The 27,189-nt window shown below is 36.2% G+C and overlaps 1 protein-coding gene across 4 annotated transcripts in view; it reads right to left on the bottom strand.

Moving 5' to 3' along the window:
* Window positions 1-362: 362 nt before the first annotated feature.
* LOC105224959 (tyrosine-protein phosphatase 10D) overlaps window positions 363-27,189 on the bottom strand; it is a 176,172-nt gene continuing 149,345 nt past the window's right edge. The window contains exons 3-14 of one of the 4 annotated variants that reach the window (XM_049456554.1): window positions 21,277-21,523; window positions 14,177-14,455; window positions 13,730-13,777; window positions 9,279-9,951; window positions 8,790-9,214; window positions 8,281-8,712; window positions 7,134-8,221; window positions 6,676-6,982; window positions 5,705-6,387; window positions 5,377-5,635; window positions 5,181-5,309; window positions 363-1,150 (exon numbers count right to left, since the gene is read on the bottom strand). In XM_049456554.1, coding sequence (XP_049312511.1) covers window positions 1,119-1,150; window positions 5,181-5,309; window positions 5,377-5,635; window positions 5,705-6,387; window positions 6,676-6,982; window positions 7,134-8,221; window positions 8,281-8,712; window positions 8,790-9,214; window positions 9,279-9,951; window positions 13,730-13,777; window positions 14,177-14,455; window positions 21,277-21,523 — 4,602 coding nt within the window. In that variant the 3' untranslated portion in view covers window positions 363-1,118. Of the gene's footprint in view, window positions 1,151-3,472; window positions 3,842-5,180; window positions 5,310-5,376; window positions 5,636-5,704; window positions 6,388-6,675; window positions 6,983-7,133; window positions 8,222-8,280; window positions 8,713-8,789; window positions 9,215-9,278; window positions 9,952-13,729; window positions 13,778-14,176; window positions 14,456-21,276; window positions 21,524-27,189 lie in introns of those variants that run through there. The other 3 variants (XM_049456552.1, XM_049456556.1, XM_049456553.1) reach the window with 3 other exon arrangements.

Raw genomic sequence — 27,189 nt, 5'->3', positions numbered from 1 at the left:
AGATTTACATATACCATTACAAGCAATTACATATACATATTTATAAATTTGCCACATTAGTTAATAGCTCAACACTGCGCTTGTACAAACATTTTTAGGCATGCGAAAACAAAAACCAAATTAAAATTAATAAAAAAAAATTAAAATTAATAAAAAAAAAGTTAATTAAAAAAAAAATTAAAATTAATTAAAAAAATTAAAATTAATTAAAAAAAAAATAAAATTAATTAAAAAAATTAAATTAATTAAAAAAATTAAAATTCATTTAAAAAAATTAAAATTAATTAAAAAAATTAAAATTATTTAGAAAAAATGAAAATTAATTATACAAAAATTAAAATTAATTATAAAAAAATTAAAATTAATTTACGAAAAACTGCGATTTATAAAAAAAATTGCTGCTAAACAGTGTTTATGGTTAAAAAAAAATTCATTAAAAAAAAAAACAAAAAAATCAAAAATTCTTTTGCTGCTGCCAATTATCCGTTTGCTAACGCTACATTCACTTAGACAAATGCAATATTTTTGTTAGTTTTAATTGCACACTTAATTATGCATAATATATGTATAAGTATAGCATTATTGTTTAGTATTTATTATATTATACATTTGATGTAAAAAAACTTTACACATTGCTTTACTTCGCAGATTCACTAATTAATTATTTAATTAAGTTGTTGTTGTTGTTGTTTTTTAAGTATAAATATTTTTTAAATATTTGTTCCTTTGTTGGCGAGATTCTTCTTTTACGTTTACTGCCACAATGTTCCATCATTGTTTTGTTGTTTTTGTAATTCCTAGCAGTACGAGTACTTTAACTGTTGTCCGTCTATTCCCTATATATTGTGTATATATATATTTATGTGTGTGTATGTTTATCTCTTATGTAAATTAGTATGCTTCTAATTTATTTCACAATATTGATATCCATTCACTTTGAGTTGCTCTGCCACATTCGAGTCTCTAACGGTGCGTGACCGTTAGTTTGCTAAAATAAATGTTATATGCTCAATATTGCATACTCTTATCGATCAATTTAGGTCGTAAAGCGTCATATTTTCATTTGTTCAGCTCTAAAAATAGTTTAAAGTATTTAATTTGACTTTAGTTAGTATTTTTTACATTCCCGACTCCGCGATGCCTTCGTCATCTGTAAGGGAGAAATGAGAGTATTTAAAAATATTATAAATTTGACGAAATATTGTTCAAAATAAATGTTTTGGGTTATTACAGTTAAGCATGCGTACATTTTTTTTTTATAAATGTTAGTTGGGAATTAAAAAAACAATTTTTTTTTTTAATTAAAATTTGCCAATTGAGGGTATTCACAATGAAACTACTTCTACATATATACATTTTTTTTTTAATAATAACAGCAAAGTTATAAAAAACAAATTTACCATTTTTAAATACTTTACTTTAGGCTACATACTTGTATGTATACTTGATTAAATATTTATTATTTATTTAATTAAAGAAACCAATAATTTTTTTAACTAAACCGAACCTAACCTATATTTATAACATATTTTGTATTGAGTGTTAAGGAGCACAAGTGTGAAATTTTGAACAAATCGATTGTTTTTTTCAAAAATTTAATTTTGACAGGCCTAAAACCAGCAATATCTGGAGTGAAATTTAACTTTTTTAACGCCGTCGTTTTGTCAGTTTTATTGTTTTTTTTTTGTGGTAGTAAGCCATTTTACGAGGTCTTCTAAGTTAAGGGGTTACATGGGTTTACGGGTTTCAAAAAATTAAATTTTTATTGTCTTATTAAATTCTACAATACCTTTAAAATATTGTCCTAAATTTTCAAGTTAATCCGAGTAATAGTTTTGGAGATACAGCCTTAAAAACGTGTGCGCTCGAAGCTAGCTAGGCCAAGTGCGCCGTCTTTAAACGCGTATTCCTCAAAACTGTATTTTTTCACCTTGGATGATCCTGTAAGGAGTTATCGTGCCAACGTGGGCGCATCTTTTTTCTAAGGGGTCTCCGGAAATGACGTTGCAATGGTCGAGTTTAAAATCTTTTTTTCAAAAATTTCAGATTTTTTTTATAGTATATATTTGGAACAATAAAAATTTCAATTAAATTATTTAATTTTTTATATAAAAAAAAATTGTTGAAAAAAGGCTGTTTTTTACCCGAAGAAACCCATGCAATCCCTTAACTCAAAAGTTGTAGATCCTTTTTTTAAAGCATCCCCTTCCTTACACTTCCTGACCACCACATTATTTTTCTCATCCTTTTTTATATTCTCTTCCATTACCAATGAGTTTCATTCCACTATTATTATTTTTGGTTTCAAATCTGGTCTAATTATGTAAAAGTACAAAAATATTTTTTTTCATAAAAAAAGTTACCTTAACTTATGATTTTTCCAATAATATACAAGTTTATTTTACAAAAAATTGTGCAAAAGTCTAAATGGCATATAAAAATAAATCAAATAAAAAAGCTAAATATGAAACAAAAAAGTAATTACAAATCTACATATACAACAACAAACAAAATTTAGTAAACAAACACTAAAACAACTGATTTAATCAAATATGCTACAAACCCAAAAACGGATTGGCGTATATGATGCCACCGTTCTCACCAACACCACCACTACCAACACCATTCAATGTAGTTGTGCCCTTAACACCGGTTTTACAGAGTTTCGTATAGCTTTCGCCTTCACCAACCAGTGTCGCTATTTCGTCCTCGTCATTGCGTGTATTACAACTTGTGCCCAACAACTGATCATAGCAGCTAACATCTGTGCTAATCACATCCGCCTCGATGTCATCATCGTCCTTCTCCAAACTATTGCGATTACTGCCCGCCAACGAACTGTGCATGGCATGTGAATCCTCATAGCTGCCGCCACCACTGTCATCGTTGGCATTATGTGCCACATCAATGTGCGTGCCATAGACATCGTCGAAGAGGCCATCGTCCTCCTCTTCCACATCTTCATCTTCATCATCCTCGTCGACATCGAGTGAACGGCGTCGGAAGACATCATCGTCGAGATCACCATCATTACCCGAACCGGAGCCACCGCTACCCGAACCGCCGGAAACTGAAGCTGAGCCACCACCACCGCCGCCACCAACACTGCCATTGGTCACAATCATTATATCCTCCTCGGCAAAGCTCAGACGCGCATTACCGCCACCGGCGCTGCCACTACCCGAGCTGCCATTGCCGATGACAACAGCGCTGCTATTGCTAATACTACCGACTATGCTGCCACGTGGCCCGTGGCCAACACCACCAACGCCAACGCTGCCACCATTGTTCGCACTGTTGCCGCCATTGCTATTGACCAGTATAATCTCATGGCTGAGACTGTTCTTAATATCACAGGATGACGCGCTGAATGTGATCAGCTGTGACTTGCGTCTGTGTTGCAGCGTATGGTGGCCGTTCATTGAGTTGTTGCCACCGTTTGTATTATGATGATTTCCCGCAATGCTACCACCGAGCGTATTGCTGTTGTGCACCACATTGCCGCCGATGCTGATCACATCGATGGCACCCTCTTTACAGATCATCGAGCTGGGTTTATTATCCACCAAAACGATAACCACAGAGTTGTTGTTATCGTTTTGGCTAATCGAATGTCATCTGTCCACTGCGTTGCTATCGGTGTACATATGAGCGCCACCATTGAAGGACGATGTCATGGAGGCGCTGTGTGCCGCGCCGCCGAAACCGGTTAATGGCTGTTGATCGTCATGTATGATGGCAGCGTTCTCATTATCGATTTCCTCCGCCTCTTCTGGCTGCAATTCATGTCCTTCAATAGTTGCAATCACCTCGCCGTTCTCATCCAGCTGTTGTTGTTGCTCTGCAGTGTCATCGTTATGACCAATGAAGTGTGCAGTTAAATGAAAGCATTTGTGTGTGTTCATGTAACACACGTGTGTGTGTGAGTGTGTGAGTTTTTAGGTACATTTATGCGAATTCATGGTTGGAAGGGGTGTTTAACGTTTGGTTTGTGTTCCACGTTTCGCCGTTGTGAAAGAGAAGAAATTTTCGTATTTTTTTGTTAGTTACAGCGAATAACCCAACACCTTCTTAGCTTTTTGGAACAAAAGTTTGACGTCAAAAATAAGTGTTTACATAATTTGTTAGTGAAAAATTGGCGAAAAATGTGAAAGTGACCTTTTCTACGATAGAGTGTGATGAAGTCTAAATTTTATGTAATTATTGCAATAAGAATATATGTTTAATTTGAAAAAAAAAAAAACGAGAAAAGACGTTAACTTCGGCTTCGCTGTAAGCATCTGGGGTCTTCAGGGTATGATACATTGAAGGAAATATCGATAGTGAGGCCGCAGAGTCTATTAAAATTCGTGTCAAGCGCAGGCATCCTAAACGATGACAACTCCTCTTGGATTTAGCAACTGAACTCCATCTGGTATCGCAAAAGACCTATGCGTGGCTTATTGGTCTATCAGATTGGCCTAACCTAACTTCGGCTTCACTGAAGCTATAATACACTTCCCATGTGCATTTTTATAGCATAAAAGATCGTAAAAAGATATTTATCTTGATTTTGATCAATCAGTTTGTATGACAGCTATATGCTATAGTTGTCCGATCATAATAATTTACTCGGAGATTGTATTGTTACCTTGAACAATGATCTGTGCGCAATTTCATGACGATATCTTGACAAATAAAAAAAGTTCCCATACAAGAATTAAACTTCGATCCATCAATTTGTATGGTAGCTATATGCTATAGCGGTCCGATATCGATGATTCCGACAAATGAGCAGACTTTTGGGTAAAAAAGGACATGTGCAAAATTTTAACTCGATATCTTAAAAACTGAAAGAAGAAACTTCTAAAAATCGCAAGGATTTTTTCCTAAAAAGCTCTTCAGAACTCCGAGTAGAAACACTCGTAGTTTTAAATGTAAAAACGAAGCTTCAGGAGCACTGATTTTTATAAATAACTATGAATTGTATAATAATTAAGTAAGAGCGACTTTGAAAGCTTCAATTAGTCGTTAAGCAAAAGTCAGTCTAATACTCTTTAACTCATTAGATCCAAACACTTTTACATTTTTCGCCAAAAACAACTCCAAAACCGAAAAAATAAATATTTAAATATTAACATTTTAAAGCTGGTTAGTTTAAATTACAGAATAAGCCAATAAAAAACGAAAAAAGAACTTACCTTCGTAACCCTCATTATCGTGAATTTCTCTCGCAGGACCTACAATATTCTCTTTACCCTCAAGCACAGCCAGCAAACACTGATGAATGCAGATGTACTGCTGTTCGGTTTGCACCATCCAAACGCGCTCTAAAAAAACAGAAAACAAGCTTAGCAACAAGCTTACAACCAAATCTAAAACACAAAATTCAAATACCTTTACGCATGGCATAGACAATGCCGAAAATATCGACAAAATCCGAAGTCTTTATCTGCTGCAGAATGCGATCGAGCGTTATAAATGTGCCGGAGCGGCCCACGCCAGCGCTGCAATGCACGACGATTGGACGTTGCTCGGAGCCGATACGATCGCGGAAAGCGCGCACGAAGCGCACCAACGTCTGCGGTGGATTTGGCACACCGAAGTCCGGCCAAGTGGTGAAATGGAAGTGACGCATAATGCGCTGTTCGCTGCCCTGTTTGCAATAAAAAGCAAATATGTAATGCAAAATGCGTAGCCTATATTTAATTACAAAACTATATACCCTGCACAGCATGAACTCCGTCATTACCCAGTCCGCATAGTGACTGTCATTCAAGATTTGCACTTTGATGTCGCCATAGAAGACGGGCACCGTATCATTTGGCCAATACTGATCACATTTCTCACGCCCCTTCTCGAAGCAGCGCGTCAACATCACAATGGCACGTGAATTACTCTCCCAACACATACGCCAGAAATCATCGCGTGTCGAATGCAGCGGACCCTGCGTCACAATGAATTCACGCGGCGAATTATGACCCGGCACATAGTTGGCATTTATATAATCGGAACCCTCATCATCATCGACCGGCTGCAGTTTGAAGCGCGAATGATCGTAGGGCAAAATGTTGGTGAAACGATTTTTGGGACGATTGCAAGGTAGGTCAGCAAATGTGCACGACTGATCACGACCCACATGCTTCAGCTCTTCGAATTCTTCACTGAAACGGAAATCCGAATCGGCCGACATGAGACGATAGTGTTCGGCGAAATTCTTGATCAGTATCGGACGATTTTGCTCGATTACACTATCGGGCAGCGACATGTTATCGTTGGCACGCGAGTCTTTCGTAGCCTTGCGGCAGCTGTTGCGACGACGCTTAAAAACGAATAAAGTGATGAGGAGCACGAAGATTATGGTTAGTGGCACGGTGATGGCGACGATCAACGAAGTGTTGTCTTGATCTGTTATGTGTGAAAAATGAAGTTGTAGTTAGTGGGTTTTAAATTATTTGAAGTGAGTAATAAATAACGGTATTATTTACGGGTATATCAATCGCATACTTACCAGGTGAAATTAGTAGATCTTTACAAAGATTTTTGTGTAAGACATAATGTAGAGTAAAACGAACCGTTCAAAGTAAATTTGAATTTATAATTTTATAATAAGGATATTTTGTTATATTTATATTTATACTATATTATATAAAGTAACTTAAAATTTTGAATATTAATTAATACTCCCTCACTCACCTGTTTGTATGGGGAAGCTGTAGGCTGTGTCTGTGAATTTGTCAGGCGCTGTGAAGGCTCGGACTTTCACGCGATATGTAGTGCCTGATTTTAACGGTCCATTGCAGTAACCTATCTTTCGGTTATCACAATTTTCTGTGCCGATAGTGAAGTCCTCTACCGAACGATTTTCGAAGGGATAATACGGATCGATTGCCTGATATGGCAGCCATACACTATACGATTGCACGTCATGCCAGCTTGGCATCTCCAGACCTGAAGCATTTTTAGCGTCATCCTCGGCGACAATGATGGTATACCAACGAACCTTGAAATAACAATGAAAAGTGGTGTTAATGATACTGTAATATCTACATTCCAGAATAATACAGTTTATAACTTTTATTGTGGCTTCATTAACCAGATGACTTCCTTCGTAAACTCTAAAACTACCTAATATCTATATTTATCATACTTACCGGTCCATTTTGGTCGGAGAAATAGTTTTTACGGAAACGTATCTGTATTGTTTGTGAGCTGCGATACACTTCGGTGGGTACCACTTGTGTGGCAGGACGTGGCGGTGCTAAAATCGGCATCGTTTGCTTATACTCGCGTTCCGGTCCATAGCCAACCGATGTTTTCGCTTGTATTTTGAAAATGTACGTTTCACCCGGCTTCAGGTTGCGTATGGTGCCAGTGACATCGGAAGACTCGAATTGTTGTATACGCATCTCGGTGGCATTGTTCACATTCATGTACGTGATGGAGAACTGGCGTATAACACCGTTGGCCTCACTCGTTGGTAGCAACCACTCGAAAACGATTTCACTCGGCTGTACATCGATCGGGTGGAAACGTTCGACACGCCCTGGCACTGCTTCGTTCGTGCTGAAGCTTGCCGATAGCGGTGAGCTGCTGCGCAACACCGAAGATTCGGTGCCCGAACGCACGACAACGGTGAATGTGTAGTTGCGATGTGGTCGCAGATCGGCGATGGTGATTTCATTGCGTGTGGTAATATTTTGTGCGAGTATATTGTCCGCGGTCAAGTATTGTACATCAAAGTCATTATATTCGCCCTTCGGTATGTCCCATTTCAGCGAGATTTCAGTGTCTGTTATGTTGGTGGCATGCAATTGTGTTATCGGTTCGGGGAAGAGACGATCTTGTCGTTGTATGGGTAGACTGGACACTCCGCCACTTACAGTCCAAACGGTGATATTGTATAGACGACCTGGTATTAACCCGGTGAATGTGACTTTGCGATCCGTATCGTTGGCCAACTTTTCTTTGTCCTTAATCTCGGGATCACCGAGTGAGAAACGGTAGATATCGAATTTCGAAGACGACTGTGGTGTTGGTGTGTATGAGAGCGTAATGGTGTCGCGTTCATCCTCTTGTCTGTCATTTACAACAACCACCTCCGACTGTATGAGCGGCATGGTGCGTGTGGAGAGATGTGTGGTGCGTGAGAAGATGCCGTAGGAAGTGGTTTGTATGTCGAATTTGTACTGCACACCAGGCATCAGATCACCAATCAAAACACGCACGGTGGAAGACTCATCTGTTGCAAATATTAACAGTTTAAAATTAGAAATAATAAAGTTTAAACTTTGCGCTTACCCGACTTATTCTCAGATACTGTTTTGGTTTGAGCTTTGCTCGGATTTTCCGTAGGCCACCACTTTAGTATATAGGATTCGACGCGTCCTTCGGGCTTCGGCCATTCCAATGTAATGTTGCGCGAATCCACCAAGGGTATGATATTCGACACCTCATTCGGTGGTACGGTATACACGACCTCTTGCGGATTGGGACTCTCCACACCGAAGCTGACAGTATTCACTTGTATAGTGTACTTTTCACCTTTAGTCATATCGGTAATGTCCGCCTCAGTGGCGCGCACACTGGGCAAGTTAATCCATTGCTCCTTAGTCTCAGTGCGATACCGCATCGAGTACTCCGTGAAATCACTATTCTCTGGTGGCGCCCAATGCACTAACACAGAGTTGCTGCGCACGGTTTCGATGGACATGTTGCGTGGGGGATTTGGAACTGTGTGTTTTGCAGAAATAAATTGCATTTTAATTAACATTTTGACATAAGTTAGGTGAGATTTGGCTTATACTTACACACTGCTTGGAAATATGCGTGCGGTTCACTTCTCAGATCGTGACTAACGGCAAAGACCTTCACCTCATAACCGGCGCCAGCATGCAAATTGGTGATGACCAAACGCGAGTCCTTTGTGTCTATGGTACGCACTTCAGAGGTGCCGTTGCGCGAATACAGTACTTCATATTTCTCCTGCTTGGAGTTCACATCACTCTTCCAACTAATATTTAGACCTGTGCGTATGCTCTTTAGATCCTCAATGATGGGTGACGATGGACGTGTCACCACGAAAATTGTAGTCTCATTCGATTCCATTTTCTTAGAGACCGCCTGCACGGAAAGCGAATAATTGCGTCCGGGTAGCAGACTCTCCAAAATAGTGCTTGTGCGCTCTGCGGTAAAGGTGCTCGTGTCGCCGTTGAACGTCTCCAGTTCATGATAACTGTGTGTAAAGAAATTTTGTTATTAGTGCTGAAAATATATTTTACAAGTTGCAAATAGCTTACGCTATACGGTATTCATCCTGTGTGCTCGCTGGATCCGGCTCCCATGTGATGCGCATCGTATTTGTCTTGTCGTCATTGAACGAACGTAAATTATGCACTGGCAGCGGCCGCAAAGTGACATCACCAGCCGCGGGCCATGAGGTCACCTTACCCGAAACGGTTTTCACGATAACATTGAATGTCTTGCCCGGTTCGGTGATATCGCGAAAATCAAAGTAAGCAATCGGATCATTATTTCGTGAAACAGTTGATTGTCGCCGTGAAGCGGCCAATGAAACCTGATATTTGTCGAACTCCGATATGCCTTTTGGCGCTTCCCATAGCACGCGAAACGAGTTCGACGTGATGTAATCCTTATCGAATGTCACATTGAGTGGTCGTAACGGTACAGTGCGATATTGTGCGGTAGTCGGTGGGGAGATTTCATCTTCAGACATTGTTTGTACCGATATATTATAAGCACGACCGGGCACAAGTCCTTTGAAAGCCGCTTGCGCCGGACCCGGTGGTTCGCCTTCCTTCTCCACATACAGCACGCTCTCTAGCGCATCCGGTGGTTCAATGGATACTTTGTAATGGGTGTAGATGCCGGCGGGATATGGTGGTTGCCACAGCACGAGCAGTGTGGTCTCGTTACGGAACCATACAATGAATTTGCCGGGTGTATTGGGCTCTGTGCGCGATTTGGTTGATTGTTTAACGAGTGTGGCGTATTACGAGTGTTGTTGGATGGAGTAGCCAATGAGGGAAATAAGAATATGAGTAGGTGAGAAATGATATCGGATTCATATGAAGATTATATATGAAGTCTTAAGTGATTACAAATAAGTGCGGTTACAATAGCAAGCAAAGCAGCGCGGCTTGCAGACACATTCCAACTATTTATTGTATGAATTTTAGGCTTGAGTATTTGTTGCATGCTTGATAAGTGAAATCTATGTACATATAAATTTATGCATAGTAAATATTCTGCTGGTTGTTAGTAAAAATATACAATTATGCTTAATATAATGATAAAACTGAAGTTATGACATTTTAGCAAGACAATTTTTAGTAAAAAAATATAAAAATGTTTATGAAAGTAATGCTTGGGATTAATTTTTATTTGGTCACTATTCTTATAGGATATCCGGTGTACAATGGAATCGATTTCGGTAATTTCTTTTGCCTTTTTGGGAAGATAATGTGAGAGAGATGCGTGGACATCAAACTGAACAATTTGCCCACTTGTACGAGTAGTTTGTAATGCTCTTCGAGCATCTTGCTGAACTTTGCGAAGCTTTAATCCAGCAGCTGGTGCTAGATTCGAATCGTCAACCAAAATCGTACTTATGGTGCATTTGATTCATATTACAAATACAATATTATTTTTGATCCTATACTGTTCATATCTTAACGGTCAGAGTCAACTACAAAGTTATCAATAAAGATACTGCCGAAGAGCGTAGAGAACATTTAGAAATAAGTGCAGAACAATGTCATGAAAAAATCCTCGAAATACAAGATCTATCAAATATGACTTGAATCGGACTATTTAGAGTGCGCGTGTAAAACAAATCCATAAACAATTTTTTCTTAGAATGGTATAATCTTTTTTATGATCGTATAAAGACCGATCTTTATATGACAATTAGTGTGTTTGTTTCGCCATGGAAAAAAATTGAACGAGTTTGGTAGAAATTTTATGTTTCTTATGGAATCATGGCTAAGGAATCGTTGGAAATATTTTCAGAAGTCTTTTGAGGAGTATAGTAACGGGTGATTTTTTGAGGTTAGGATTTTCATGCATTAGTATTTGACAGATCACGTGGGATTTCAGACATGGTGTCAAAGAGAAAGATGCTCAGTATGCTTTGACATTTCATCATGAATAGACTTACTAACGAGCAATGCTTGCAAATCATAGAATTTTATTACCAAAATCAGTGTTCGGTTCGAAATGTGTTTCGCGCGCGTGTTTGTTCAGCGATGAGGCTCATTTCTGGTTGAATGGCTACGTAAATAAGCAAAATTGCCGCATTTGGGTTGAAGAGCAACCAGAAACCGTTCAAGAACTGCCCATGCATCCCGAAAAATGCACTGTTTGGTGTGGTTTGTACGCTGGTGGAATCATTGGACCGTATTTTTTCAAAGATGCTGTTGGACGCAACGTTACGGTGAATGGCGATCGCTATCGTTCGATGCTAACAAACTTTTTGTTGCCAAAAATGGAAGAACTGAACTTGGTTGACATGTGGTTTCAACAAGATGGCGCTACATGCCACACAGCTCGCGATTCTATGGCCATTTTGAGGGAAAACTTCGGACAACAATTCATCTCAAGAAATGGACCCGTAAGTTGGCCACCAAGATCATGCGATTTAACGCCTTTAGACTATTTTTTGTGGGGCTACGTCAAGTCTAAAGTCTACAGAAATAAGCCAGCAACTATTCCAGCTTTGGAAGACAACATTTCCGAAGAAATTCGGGCTATTCCGGCCGAAATGCTCGAAAAAGTTGCCCAAAATTGAACTTTCCGAATGGACCACCTAAGACGCAGCCGCGGTCAACATTTAAATGAAATTATCTTCAAAAGTAAATGTCATGAACCAATCTAACGTTTCAAATAAAGAACCGATGAGATTTTGCAAATTTTATGCGTTTTTTTTTAAAAAAAAGTTATCAAGCTCTTAAAAAATCACAAGTTATAATCTCTCACTAACACAAGTACATATAGTATATCGTGGCTCAAAGCATCCGGTGAAGATCGTGAAGTCAACGGAAACTTGCCTCCTGCGACTCGTTTCTCCACCTCTGTTTATGATAATGACAATGTCATCGAAAATATTAGAGAAATAGTGTTTGCAAATAGTTGTGATGGCATCACAGACATATCAGATAAGCTCTACATCGGTTACGGATCGATTCGACACATTTTGGTTAATGTTTTGATTATGAAGCGTGTCAATACTAGACTCGTAGCAAAAATTCTTAAACTTTTCCAAAAACGATGGCGTGTAGAGATTGCCGACGTGACTGAGGAAGTTATTAGGTAGTCGAAAAAGTCTTTTCGTATTTCTAATCAAACTTCAATTTTTTTATATTTATAATGAACTTTAATGAACCGAAATGTACCGTTTTGGTCGGCCATTTTTTGCAATTTTTCTGCTAGAGACATTATTCCATTAGTGTAAAATTTTTCTGGTTTATCGGCGAAAAAATGGGACAAGTAATTTTCTCAGGCTTCTCTTGAAGCCAACTTTAATTCCATTAAGGATGTTCTGCATTGACCGAAACAAATGGTAGTCCGATGATGCAAGGTCAGGATCAGCATCAAAACTTCCCAGCCAAGCTCTCTCAGTTTTTGTCGAGTCATCAAAGATGTGTGTTGTGTAGCATTGTTCTGATGGAAGACGAAGACTCTCTGTTGATCAGTTTTGGCCGTTTTTTTCGATTGCTTGCTTCAATCTCTTCAGTTGTTGATAGTAAAATGTAGAATTAATCATTCGACCAGGCTGGAGCAGCTCATAGTGGACAATTCTTTTCCAATCCCACCAAACACTCAGCATAACCTTGAGGACCTCGAGGTGTCAATCCTGGCTTTGTGACCATTTTTTGAGCTTCATCACGCTTAGACCATGATATTTTTGGCACATTATTGTCATATTTGATCCACTTTTCGTCCTTTGCCTCAGAAATGGTTCGATTTCATTTCGTTTCAACAAAGAATCGCAGATGTTTATTCTGTCCATTAAATTTTTCATAGCCAATTCATGTGGTACCCAAACATCAAGCTTCGCTTTGTAGCCAGCCTTTTTTAAATGGTTCAAACCCGTTTGAAGATGAATGTTAAGTTCTTTTGCGATATCATGGTTGCTTATGCGACGGTCCTGATCAATCTTTTCCAAAATTTCACCGACTTTTTCAACGATAGGTCGACCAGAGCGAGATGCAACTTTCACATTGAAATTTCCCATACTTTTTCGACTACCCAATATAATTGACGCAACCAGTTCCAAAATTCCAACTCAACTGGAATAACCATCATTGCAACCCATAACAAATTTATATTTAACTGAACTACTTACAGACCGGCAGTGTTTCCCAAACGGTTATTTCTGTTTTATATATTCACTTTGCTTTTCGATCACAGACGTCATTTTTATAAAAATAAAGCTTAAAATTACAACAAAATATTCTTGTACGGCGTTCATCAAATCAAAAAGTGCAGCTTTACAGTATTTTGCAACTTACATATATTTCAACTTTAGTTAAACATATATACATATATAGAGTGTGGCATAACAGTGCATAAGCCACAAGTTCAAACTACAGAAATCTTATTGAAAGCATTTAGTACCATATAGTATGATTAATAAGACATTCATTTCAGTACATATGTATGTATATATATGCACATACTACATATACATATAGATAAATTGGTGCATATTCCTTAAATTTGTTGTTACCTCGCAGAATCTTTATATCCAGCAACTCTTTATGTCGCGTCCTTCTACCTTTTAGCAGCGTAATGAATAGGTATTAGCAGAGATTATAGATTTCATAAAGGTTAACACATTGATTAATTATTATGTATATATATATGTATGTATTTATATGTAGATATTGTTGCTAATTTAGTCACAATCGTGTTTTATTCCAATTAAATATTAATAAGAGGATAGGGATAACAGTTTTAGTAAGAACCTTTAACGAAAACCCCGTAACCAACACCAAAACCTTCCACTTTCTTTTAACTGTGCCAAAGCTTTAATTGCAAGAGCGCAACAAAGCGTTTTTTCTATTAAATTTTAGCTTTTTATTAACTTCTACAATTAAACACCCTTTCTTCGCCCCAAATTCCATTTAGTAGTAGCATTTATTAGGTCTCAGTTCACCTTTGCTTCGAGACTTACTTGTTGTGAAATTGCGGCTGGTATACGCCACCGATTCCTTGTTGTCGTAGACGGTGTAGGCTTGCACCTGATAAGTGGCGCCCGGCGTCAACTCCTTGACGCTGTGCTGGAATGTGTTATTCACGACGAATGTGCGATTGTATGAGCTGGAAGCACCGGAAAGGCCGAGCACTTTGATGCGGAAGGATGTGTAGTTGCCTTGGGTGGGCGGTGACCATGAGATGATGGCATTCTTGCCGCTGCGCACTTGCACGGACAAGTTCGAGGGCGGATCAGGCGCTGTAAGAAAATGAGAAAAATGTCTTTAATGTTTATTTATACTGATAACATAATTTAATAATATACAAGTATTTTTGTATGTTGTAATTTCTGTGTACACTATCGAAATCGGTGAAAAGCAGCTCGATACACGAGCTTAACAAAATGTTAGATATGTCTAATCATCTTGCACGTATGCTCTGCATTCCGCCAAATCTGCTTATCCAATTTCTTGAAGATGGAATCTTAAGGGTCTAAAGTCCCCTCACGACGAACAAAGACCATACTCTACCAGGCACTCATCATCCCCATCCTGCTATATCCGTTCCTCTGGACGAGGACAAAATTTAATGAGTCAGCGTTCTGAGGAAGATTTATGATCCTTTGAATGGATGAAAATACTCCAGCTCTGAGAATATTCGTCGCATTAGCCACCGGGGGAAGCAGATAAAGAGGAATATTTTATTCCATTGGAAAGACCAGGTGGAGAAGGATCTGCCTACACTTGAAATCTCGAATCGGCAGCAAACAGCCGTTGTAAACTCGGCTATAACCGCGTATTCGGTATCTTCAATAAAGAAGAAAAAAAGGTAGGTGCTCTATGACTGCTCCGACAGTATTACTAAGTTTACTTTTCCCTACAAGAAGAAGCTTTTTGGTCTGTCCACCATCAATACTATTCCAAAGTAACTTTGTGGAATGCCCTGAGTTGCTTGTGTTCCAAGAGCTGAGATGTTCCTTTGGAGCGCATTGCTTCAAACAACCCTTAAAAGAGCTGAATGGTTTGGGGCAGCTTAGGAGAATTGTGTTTCCAGCGGGCCAACTCGCCTGCCTTTTCGTTTTTTTTTTATATGACTGGGTCCCCAGATGATAGTTATTGCTTACCTGCACAACCTAATGCAGGCTACGGAGAGCCTTAACAGCTGGCTAGCTGTCCGATAGAGAGGTTTCTGGATTTGCTTGTTAGAGCAGAAGATTGGCATCTTCTGTTATGCTTGTTATGTTATATTCGCCTTAGAATACTGAATTTTAGTCATTTAGTTTGAAGCTACCTTCTGCGTATGGATTACTAGAGATAAAGCCCGCTGATATTCTCGTTTAACCCTTTTCTTGGTCTCACTACTCTTTGATCCAACGAGAGACTAGGTAGACTTTACTTTCGTCAATTCCCACAACAGCCGGTTCTACGTTAACCGTATTGTCCCGGATTTTAATCGGCCAAGGGCTATACTTTCGAATATCTAACCTCGTTTGGATTGGTAAGCTTTATGTCGGTATTCTGCGTGAGACGATTGTCTCATGTCTCTAATAGTGACTATAGTAATTTAGTGATTCTGTTAGTCAGGAGTCTCATTTTGGTATTCTGGCAGTTACAGTATAGTAGTATACTGTAAAGTAGTATACTCTATTTGCCAGAATACCAAAATGAGACTCCTGACTAACAGAATCACTAAATTACTATAGTCACTATTAGAGACATGAGACAATCGTCTCACGCAGAATACCGATATTAGTATAAGCTAACATAGACTTCGCCGTTGGAACTGTCAGTAACAGAAGCTTTGGTTCGGTTTTTTCTATTGGAGAATGAAAGCGTCGTGTTTAATTCCTCATGTATTTCCTTTTCTTGGTCTCATTGACAATTTAGCTCGAGTTCATTAACATTTTTGTGGTTACAAAAAACCAAATATTAGGGCGAAAGACAAATACCTTAATAATATTTGATATAGCACTCAATTAATCAAGTCTAATATACTTAAATTTATCATCAAATATTCCACCATTTCCAGCGGTCAATAAAATATGACACTCTTACAAACCAATACGATATCAACGTGCTAAAGTTGATCCAACACACCCTCCAGTCACAAACCTAGTGCTCCACATTTGCCCAGTTCAACACACCCACATGTACTCTCCTTCTTACATACATATGTACATATTAGATTTTGCATTTGTTACAGAAAATATTTGTAATGAACAAGCCACCCTCGAGTTATGAAAGTTTTCCCAATTGCCATTTATTAATTGAAAAGTTTTAAGGGCATTTAGTGACTGTTTGACACATAAAAGGGAAATAGTTTACTTATCTCATGACAAACCAATGGCTTCCGACAGGTATTAAGCAAAAAATATACATACGTACATATTTGGAGTCAAGTCATACATCAAGCAAAATGAGCAAAAACAAATATTGGAGGTCAAAATTGGCGGGAAGTCAGTACAAAAATCTGCATTTTATCACTGAAATTATAACTGCGGGGTATAAGAGAGAAGTAGTCATATACATATATACATACATTTGCAAAATGTTTTTTTTCTAATCATAAAAGAGTGCTGTCTGTAAATATATTTGCTCTAATTTCCAACTTGAATAATTACAACTTCGATGATACTATCGGAGTTGGCTTCACACGCCAATAAAGAGAAAAAATATACGTTTTTAACAGAGGGTTGGACGATAAGGCAGTTATAGAGATTTACATACATACATATATATATACATATGTATGTATTTAGAAATAAGTATATGCAAATAAATTATGCCGGTGGGTAATTTACTCAACGAAGTTGTTGCGACGGCCAATGGGGAATTCTTAGGTAGATATGTAAGTGCATATATAAGTACATTTGGTATGGCTATTTCTTCAAACCTAAAAGAAGATTGGAATATTTGAAAGCCTTATAACATATTCACAAACATAAGTAAAGTCTTAGTAAGTGTTTTAGAGGGAAGTTTCCAGAGCTAAATGCCCTTAGGTGTTGGATTCGTAGATAAACATCTCACTAAAATAACATACATAGTGCTGCGTAAAATAATATAAATTTAGAGTTGATGAGAGGTATGTACATATGTACATATATGAGCATATGTCTTAATGTAATTAATAAGGGGTTTAATATAAAAATAGAAGAATTTAAATACATTCAATTAAAAGAAATAACAACACAACATTTTTTTTCTTAATTTGCATAATATTGCATTAATTAATTTTTAACTATATTACGAAATTAGCAAATTTACAGCAGCTTGCCAAAATAGTGGGCCTAGATTAAATATAAAATCTTAAATATATACATACATATATGTTAAAATACAGATGACTGTATATATAAATAGATTCATGTCGTGAAAATTTGCTGCATCAAGCCGGACGCGCTGCGAAATTAGCATTTGAAGCTGCGTTGGCTAAGTAGATTTACTTGTAGGTGAGTGCAGCGCCTTTGTTACCCAGACACAAAAACAAAAGCGAAAATTATCAAGTTAAGCAGAAACTTTTCGCCGACATAACTCATACGACCTGTGCAACCAAATACAGTAGGCGCTAGACACTTGAAACTAATGCAAAATGAAGAGTTTTTGGAATAAGAAAAAATTTACTTCGAGTTAGGTCGTAATTATGTTTGAAAACGGGAAAATAATTAGAAAAGGAAAAAAAATACTTCGAGCTAAGTCGAAAATAATTAGTAATACAATTTTATGGAAAACGATATATGTATGTTTGTAAAATTATTTTTTTTAATTATTTAAATTTTTTTTAATTATTTAATTTTTTTTAATTATTTTTTTTTTTTTTAATTATTTAATTTTTTTTTTAATTATTTTAATTTTAAATTTTTTTTAGTTATCTACTTTTTTTAATTACTAAAATTTCGAGTTAAGTCGAAAATAATTAGTAATACAATTTTATGGAAAACGATATATGTAAAATTATTTTTTTAATTATTTAAATTTTTTAATTATTTAATTTTTTTAATTATTTAAATTTTTTCAAAATATTTAATTTTTCTAATTGTTTAAATTTTTTTAATTATTTAAATTTTTTTAAGTTATTTAATTTTTTTAAATTATTTATTAATTATTATAATTATTTTTTTTTAATTATTTAAAGTTTTTTTCATTTATTTAAATTTTGTTTGATCATTTAAACTAGTTACTTAAGTAGAATATTTTAGGGGCACAACTAGTGCAAAATTAAAAAAAAATCATATGGCTTAGCTTATACCTTTAAAAATAACAAACTCAAAATTTGAATCGATACCTCAAATAGTTTTTGAGTTACAGTCTTCTAAAGCGCAGCCGCTCAGTCCAATCAGATCTTTCAATTTATCGTTAAAAGCGTTTTTCTCGAAACAGCATTTTTCGAATATGCTTCAGTGATTACTTGGATTCAAATGAATCGATGAGTAACAAATTTCTCTTACATGTTCTCCATACAACGTTCTACCGTTTTTTGCCGGAGTCGGCGTGTAACTCGAAAAATATTTACTTTTTCTTTAAAAATATATATGTATGAATATAATATATATTGTATTTCACACAATATACCCTTCAAATAAAAAACAAAATTTTTTTAATTGCCAAAAATCGACATTTTTTATGCTGTCACGCCAGATGCGCCCCTTAATAATTTCGAAATTCTACAAAATAAAAATTAAATCGCCAAAAGAACGTAGTGATTATATAATTTCTGAGACTCCACTGTACATAGACACGTGTGCGTTGTTCATGGTGTGGTTTCTTTGCAGCCAGCAGACACTTGCAAAATTCATGACTTAAGCAAAAGTATTTGCCCAAAAGCCGCCCAAAATGCGTGCTTTGCAAATTTACAAGTTACTGCTTACCGAAAATAAGACTAGTCTACGGATTTGCGAACTTTTGGCGGAAGCAATGCCGAGAAAGTTTGGTCTACACAAAGCTATGCTATGGTCATTGCACTCAATTAACACTTTGGTTTGTTGAAGATAAAGGAGAAATTAGTAGTAATAAAAATTTGAGTTACTAACCGTATATCAAGCAGGGCCATAAACTTAAAGTGGGAAAAACTACTTGATAGTTTTTAGTTTTAGATGAGTTTTTATTTATGTTGGAATCTTTAAATTTCACTTAGCACTTTTGTGGGAAATTTGAAGGCGTTTATCAAACTGAGAAGCTTAAGATGTAGCAAGTTCTAGTTTAGACAAATATGAAGAGGTCCAGGAAAAGTTGAAGTTGCTAGGAATAAGCGAAACTTTTTGGAAAAAAAAAAAGAAATATGAGAAAGTCCACATACATAGTATCACTTTATTTTTTCCCTCATATACTCAGTTACTTAATTTTCCATCATAAAAAAAATGTCTAACATTTCGTAATGCTCGCGCGATTTTTACTTAATTTCAGCAATTACATAATGCTACAACAGCGCCATGATGTAAGCAGCCAAGTGCGAAGAGAAAAGCTTCGCCGCCACAAGGGAACGCAGTTGTAATTTCAGTACTTTGTTAAATTACTGAAACGCAGTTAAAAGGCAATTTTCATAATTCTACTCACAGAGACAGGCATTTAGAAGCGTAATGAGCACTTTAAAGAGCGCAAAAACACACTTTATGGGGCCCACTAGCGTACCTACATATACGCAATGGCTTACATGGGGAAGTTAAAATGCGTTAAATTTGCAGCAAAGCGCTACACTTTCGAAACTTCTGAAGAGCGTAGACTTACTTCCCCGATTTAATGTGTTCAACTTAATGCAGCAGAGAGTTGAGTGGTGTGTGTGGGTGTGTACGAAGAACACGCTGTGGGTGTCGGCTGTTTTCGCTATTATGATCATTAGGCTGAAAATAAATACGGGTAAGTGCTTTGACATGTCTGTGACACCTGTCAGTTTGACAGCAAAGTGGTGTTTGTGCTCTATAAGGTGTTGTGAAAGTTGGGAAGTGGTCAATATTGAAAATGGCAGATTATAAAGATGCTCTAAATTATAGTGTTTTTCAGTCAAAATTGCCGGCATGTTTCTAAAATTGCTAGCAGAGACTTCGTTCTTCTTCTTCTTTATTGGCATGGACATATTACAGACGAGTTATCAACAGCGTTTCTTCTTTTCGCAATTTGGCACCAATTTGGGATACATAGAGGATGGAGTCCTGTGTAGAAGTTCACGTAAGTGAGGAAAATTCTCTGAGCGCCATTCACTTGAGAGCGGTCAGAAACGATTTTTCTACAGATGGCTTAAGCAGCTCACGACTTCCGGTCTTACCACCAAGTATCTTCTGGGTAGCCAAAGAACATCCGTTTGAAGGCGAGCTAAAGTCAGAAGGCAAAACATTCTTCCCCGGGGTTGTGTGTTGGGTTTGGGACCTGCCACTTAAAAAATGGCTCCAACGAAAAGAGACTTACTTATTTACAATAATGTCGTGAAACTATTTTAAACTCGATTGAGACTTTCTATCGAAAAGAGTAAATAATAAAATTAAAACTATTTATCCACAATTTTTAGCACTAAATTTAGTTTTAAATGCTGCTGCCTCGTTTAGTTGCTTTAAAATGCATAAATAAGTTCCACACGATAACGCCTTTCGTGTTGCGATATTTATCTCTTCCTCGAAAGCAATTAAAAATGTCATACGCTAAAGTGACTGGGTTCCAAGGATACTTTAGGGTTACCCTCATATAAATATGAAGATGAAAGACCTGCTGAATGAACTTCCACAAATCGCGCCAATGAATGTATTTATTGAGAGAACACTTTCCAAGTTTTGTGCCAATCGATAAGTCACCAAGATCGTGTGATATCACACACAGATGGACAATCTGAGACGAGCCGTGACCAACATTTGAAAGATTTGAGATTACCATAAAAAAATGAATGTCAAAGAATTTTCTTTCGAATGATAATTAACATTCCCCATAAAATTGATGTTTCTGTGGTTTTTTCTTTAAAAGAAATAGGGAAACTCAAAACGGATCACTCTTTAATCCTTAGCGGTCAGCTGAAATTATTAAATTTAAATTTGAAGCAAGAAGAAAAATATTTTCCACAAATTTCGAACTATCCTATGAAATGTAATGTATGCTCGCTCACCTGTGGTAATTGTCACCGTCCACGATAGCACATCTGGATGCGTGTAATTTGTATAGTACAACCAGAAATTGTACTTGGTGCCGGGCAGAGCGTGCGAGAATTGAATCTCCTCGCCAATCTCACGCGACGGTATTGTTGTGTTTGGCGCTGGATCACCGTATGGCGGACTGTAGTCGATGCGATAATAGACATTGTCCAGCCCTTGATTATTAGGTATGCTTATGGCTAAGTCGGCACAAAGTACACTCTGTAAAAGAAAGAAATTTGGAGAATGAGATTGAGAGGCTTCATATAAGTTATCAAAAGAGTTCAAGGGTACGTTGAAATTGACAGGAAAAAAATTTAAGTTTATTACTTACATAATAATTCTTATAATATGTTCACATAGCAATTTTCCATGAGACCAATAATTGCTTAGTTGAGGTTAATGTTCTCATATAAAACTCACTTAATTAGCAACTGCCATTATTTTATTATATTATTTATTAAATAATTATTTTTGGTTCTTCCATTGCAATATATTATTTCAAATAAAACAAAAGCGGATAAAAGGAGTGTCAAGGCATTCATTGATTTAGTCAATTAACTAATTGTTTAAAATTACATACAGAGAAAAATTGTTAATTGACTTAATTAGTGATAAAAACTCACATAATAGGTGTGTCAAAGCGATTTTTTAATTAAGTAAATTAACTAATTAGGCCTAATTGACTTAATTAAGGCTACAAACGCAGATAATTGGAGTGTTAATTAGGTTTAATTGACTTAATTAGAGATACAAACGCACTTAAAAGGTGTATCAAAGCGTTCTTTAATTTAGTCAATTAACTAATTGTGTAAAATTACCTACAGCGATACATTGCTAATTGATTATTAAGGATTGTCTTATAGTCTTTACGCGCAGCCAAATTAATGTAGTGCATTAAGATTATAATTGGTAAACCAGTTTTTGCCTTTCGCACAGCCGATTGACTTGTTTAACACGATCAGCTGTTATACTTGTTTGTGTTCTTCATTTCGTAATTTTTCTAAAGATTAAATTATTTTAACACACACACAACCAAATTTATAGCCTGGACAACCCGCAGAATTTCATTCTAGTTCCAACTTGATGTCAGTTCGATGAAGAATTTATTCAGTAAAACAGGATTTGGTATGGTAAAACGATCTAAATTAGCGTTTCAATTGAGTAATGGCTGGTTAATTGATCAATTAACTCGAAGCGAAAAGGCTTTTAAATATTTATAAAACGTTTATCTGTCATTTATTCGGATATAAATTGGGTAATTAGGAATATGATTGAAAAATAGCGCTCAATTATATAAATGCCTTCCAAACACTCTCTTAATGTAGTCAATTAGCATTTCTAGCATATAAAGAGGATAATTTTGACACAATTAAGCCGTCATTCATTTTAAATGCAATCTAAATTGAATTTAAATTTCAACAAGTCAGTTTATATATGCCTTTGAGATATGCCGAGATATATTAAGTCGATCTGCTGCCCAACTTCAGAGAAAGTACATTGCAAGATCCAAATCTAAGACTCCATAATAATACTCCAAAAAGCAATTTTACTGAATTTCTTGCAATTGAGTCGCGTTTTAAACTAACTTTTCATTAAAAAATAAACAAGAACTGAATAAAAAATGTCCACCGAATTCATTTGCATTCTGAAGAGGCACGGCAACGCTACGGAAGTGTATAAAAGCGATAGCCAAGCGCAGCAACAACTTTTTCAATATTTTAGAACTTCTCCGCTTTTTTGGCATGAAGTGGAGACGAGATAAGAGTGTGACTGCCAGCAGAGCTACTGCAGACATTAAAATTCGCAAACAATGCCAGCAAAGCGAGGAAACTGATAAAAATAATGGCTTTCAGTTTTATTTAAAAATGAAAAACTAAAAAAACAGTTAATTTGTCTCACAAAGAGGCTTCACAAAATTATGCTGAGCAGAAAATTGCTTATTGCAGTTGGTACAGGCGTAACTGTCATGCGGGGAAAAGTATCTTCTTTTCACTTACACGAAACGCTTTTGTTTCGTCGCAGAATTGCATATTTGTTGCAAAGTTGCATGCTCTTAATGGGTTGCTCTTAGTCAGTCGATGCCAAATAGCTGCCTGGCAGAGAGCTCTATTTTTACAAGTATTAACTGAAGTACTATATACATATGTATGTATAGCTATATAGTTTTAAGCTTGAATGGTGTATAGTACCAAAAAATAAAATGGCTAAAGGTTGATATAAAGTTAATGAAAAGTAAGTGATTATTATTGAATTATTTATTGGCAAGCACAGTAATATGGTCAATGGCATATTCATATGGTATGTATGCATGCTTTATGGCAACCATAAAATTATTTTCTTTTATCATTGGCGTCGAGCAGATCAAATAAACACGTATGCAGACTGGAAGGACGAAAAGGATTTTGAATTCATACAGATACATACACGTACAAATATTTTTGGCACCGTTTGATAAAGATTTATTCTCTTTACGATCAATCTACGGTAGACTGAAACACATAATGGGGCTTGTGTTTGTATTAGGGAGGAACTAATATTGATTTTTTTTTTGAAAATGTCAAAAAATTATATATATTTTATTTTATTTTTTCTAATGAAAATTATTATATTGAAAAATTTGAACTCATTAACTGTGGGTTCAAGACTGGTCAAGGAGTGCCTAACTTCGCTATCAATAGCAACGAGTGTCTTTGTGATAATACTGGTATGGGTGCCATTGTAAAGCTAATGAGCTATCAAGAAAAGGCATGCTACAACCGCTATCGGGAATATGGGAGCGGGTCGGTGCTCTCGCATCCTCTTGTGTTTCACTACTACTAGATAGCTGGACTTCGCGGGAGCTTACAAATCATTGATAGTGCCATGCATTGTATCACAAATATATCCAAAACCGTTCTTATACCCAGGGCAACAAAACCCCTTTAGACCAGTGTAATATAAAGTTCAAGTAAAAAATTCATAATAAAAATAAGTAATGCAAAGAATAACCCAAAATATGTTTTTGTTTTGTTTTTAACGACCTACCCTAATGTCACTCTGCAAACTGAAAGTGCGCAAGGATATGAGAAAACGATGATGACAGGCATAAAACTCCATTTGCAAGTGCATCACTCGTAGTTATTTATTTTGGCACAACTCTTTTTGCCAGAAACAGTAAAGTAAGAAGTAAGTCCATATTGAGAGGTGGATAAATATATAGTACATGCAATTTTCATTATTTCAGTATACATTTAGTTGCAAAAAAAACACAGTGTAACAAATAATTGAGAAAAAAGTATTTCGTATGAAATGCAAATGATAATAATGTAGCCACAGAGCAGTTAATTAGAGGCATAAATCGCCTATGAGGTCCTACTAGAGGCGTGACAGTCGCCCAAAAAACCCTTCGCAGTGCAAATTTGTCTCTCTTTGGTGCCATTTGGTGATTAAAAGGGTAACTTGGATCACGCTACTACCATATACTTGTATATCGCACTTGTTACGTTAAAGTGTAACAACTCAAAATTTGAACATTTTCAGTAGAGACGAAAAACTGTTGCCGTAAATATTAATAATATATTACAAAGAAAAACTATGTAATTGCACGAAAATATCATTAAAAATAATATAACCGTTGTTTCATTTTTATTTGTTTAGTATTTGCACGAAAATAACAAATTTTTGATTTATTACTCTTTTAATGAAATTTTTTTATATACATAGTAGTATTATTTTGAGTTGTCTCTGTGTAACAATTCAAAATCTTACAATTTATGTGATACACTAACGAACCAATTTGATAAAACACTTGGAGACAACTAAAAATGTAACTCTTTAGTTGAGACGAAAGAAGTCATTCTGAAAACAAAGAGAGAGTCATAACGGTTTTTTTTTAACGAAAGACTAGACAAATCACTGAACGATTTTTACAGTGGGTAGAGATGACCACTGCACATTATTTTCTTGCAAAAAACTAAAATTAGGAAATTTTGAGTTGTTACACTTTAACGTAACAAGTGCGATATATTTTAAGAAGCTTACTTGGATTTATTTCATTTTCAAAAAAAGGGTTATCGCTTAAAACAAAATAATTTTAGGTTATAGGCCTAACTGTAGGCAACGATTAATGTTGTTACTATCTACTTTTGGGTAAAGTTTTAGGTAAAGTAGGCGGTAATACCATAAATCGTTGCCTACTTTTAGGCAACTGTGACAGAAAATATCACATTTTAACCGATTTCAACATACTAGCATCAATGTTATGCGTTTGAAAGCACAAAATTTTACTCGTCGCCTTTTGCCATACCGTCAACTGCATGTCTAAAGAAGGCGTTCTCTGCGTTTTTGGTTTGTTCGGGTGGTGCCAGCGTTGGTACATGCAGGAAGTGGTTTTGCTAAACATTGATTTCTGACTTTGATAACAACACACACACACATCAAACAGACATGTATAAACATGCATTTGCATATCAACAAAAACACAGGCCCGTATGTTTGTGCAAACCCGCACTGACGCCTACGAAACCGGCTGTTGTCGGGTGAACGGTTAAATGCCATATCAAAGGGCAAGAGAGCAAACAACACTCAAATGTTGAAATGTAACGGAAGCTAACAGGACTTTTTGTGTTGCACATATGCACATTCCTGTTGCCGAAAAATCCAAAAAGGAAATATTTGACGAAAATTGCTAACTCGGCACGACGAGTAGGTGTTGGCATTGAAAGTAATCAAAGGATTGGTGCTGGGGGCAGTTGACTAGAAAAGTGGATTCGTTAGGTTATTGGCCAAAAGAGCCATTGAGAAAACCTTAAAGCACTCACCACATGCCGGCGAGGGCAAATAAATTCTACTTGTTGACAGGATTGATGAAGTTACGGGAAATTTTTTTTTGAGGGTTGTAAGAAAAAAAAGGTTAGAGAAGTTTTTGATCAAATATACAATATATTTTTTTATTATTATTTTTGTTTTTATTTTTATTTTTTTATTTTCATTTTTGTTTTTATTTTCATTTTTATTTTTGTTTTGTAACGAATTTAATCAAAAAGGGTGTAACTACTAAAATTTTGGTCTGTTTTTTAGTGAACGCTAGACATTGTTGGGATTGCCATATAGTCTAAAATCGGTTTATAGAGATAAATTTCAGAGTTCGAGTCCTTTGAGTACACGAGCACCTTGTTCACTATAGTAGTTTCGAATTTGCTACAAAAAAATTTAAAAGAGAGCCGTAGTAGTTTTCAATTTCGAGCAGTACGCAAATTTCCTTTTCCTATTTATAATGGAGACAGGTGTTAAAAATTCAGACTAAAAGCATATAACCTAATTTTTAACCAATTGAATTAACTGATATTGATATATACGAATATGTGGTATATTATATACATATGCACATATATGTTAGTATGTATTATACATATAATGCTTACCTCACTTCATTGCTATCTGATACCCAAGGATTATAATTGTTTTAACAGAAACAAACACTGGCATGTAAACCACTGACAACCACACATACATACACACATATACCTTGTTGTATAAAAATAATTCGACCCATCTGCTCAACCGCAAGCTCGTCGAACTTTTTTCATTACAGTCGGTGTTTTTGGCGCGCTGCCTTGTTGCATGTATATATGTATGTATATGTATTTGTGTGAGTATGAATGTATATGCATATGTGTAACAGCCATGAATTCAATATGATGTAGAGCTTTATTGGTGCACCGCAAAACCAGATTGTTTTTGGATTTACAAAAGTCAATGAAAAACGCGAAAATATTGCTAATCCCATAAGAGTACGGTTGCTAAATTGTAAAACTTAACATACACAATTTAATTTGTTTGCACTTTTATTAAAAAAATGGTTACTCTCGTTATTTGTGGTCCATTTCTTTAAGTCCGAGGGAAAT

The sequence above is a fragment of the Bactrocera dorsalis genome, chromosome 4, assembly GCF_023373825.1.
Source record: "Bactrocera dorsalis isolate Fly_Bdor chromosome 4, ASM2337382v1, whole genome shotgun sequence".
Classification (NCBI taxonomy): Eukaryota; Metazoa; Arthropoda; class Insecta; order Diptera; family Tephritidae; genus Bactrocera; species Bactrocera dorsalis.
This window is presented reverse-complemented; position numbering and strand designations above follow the sequence as displayed.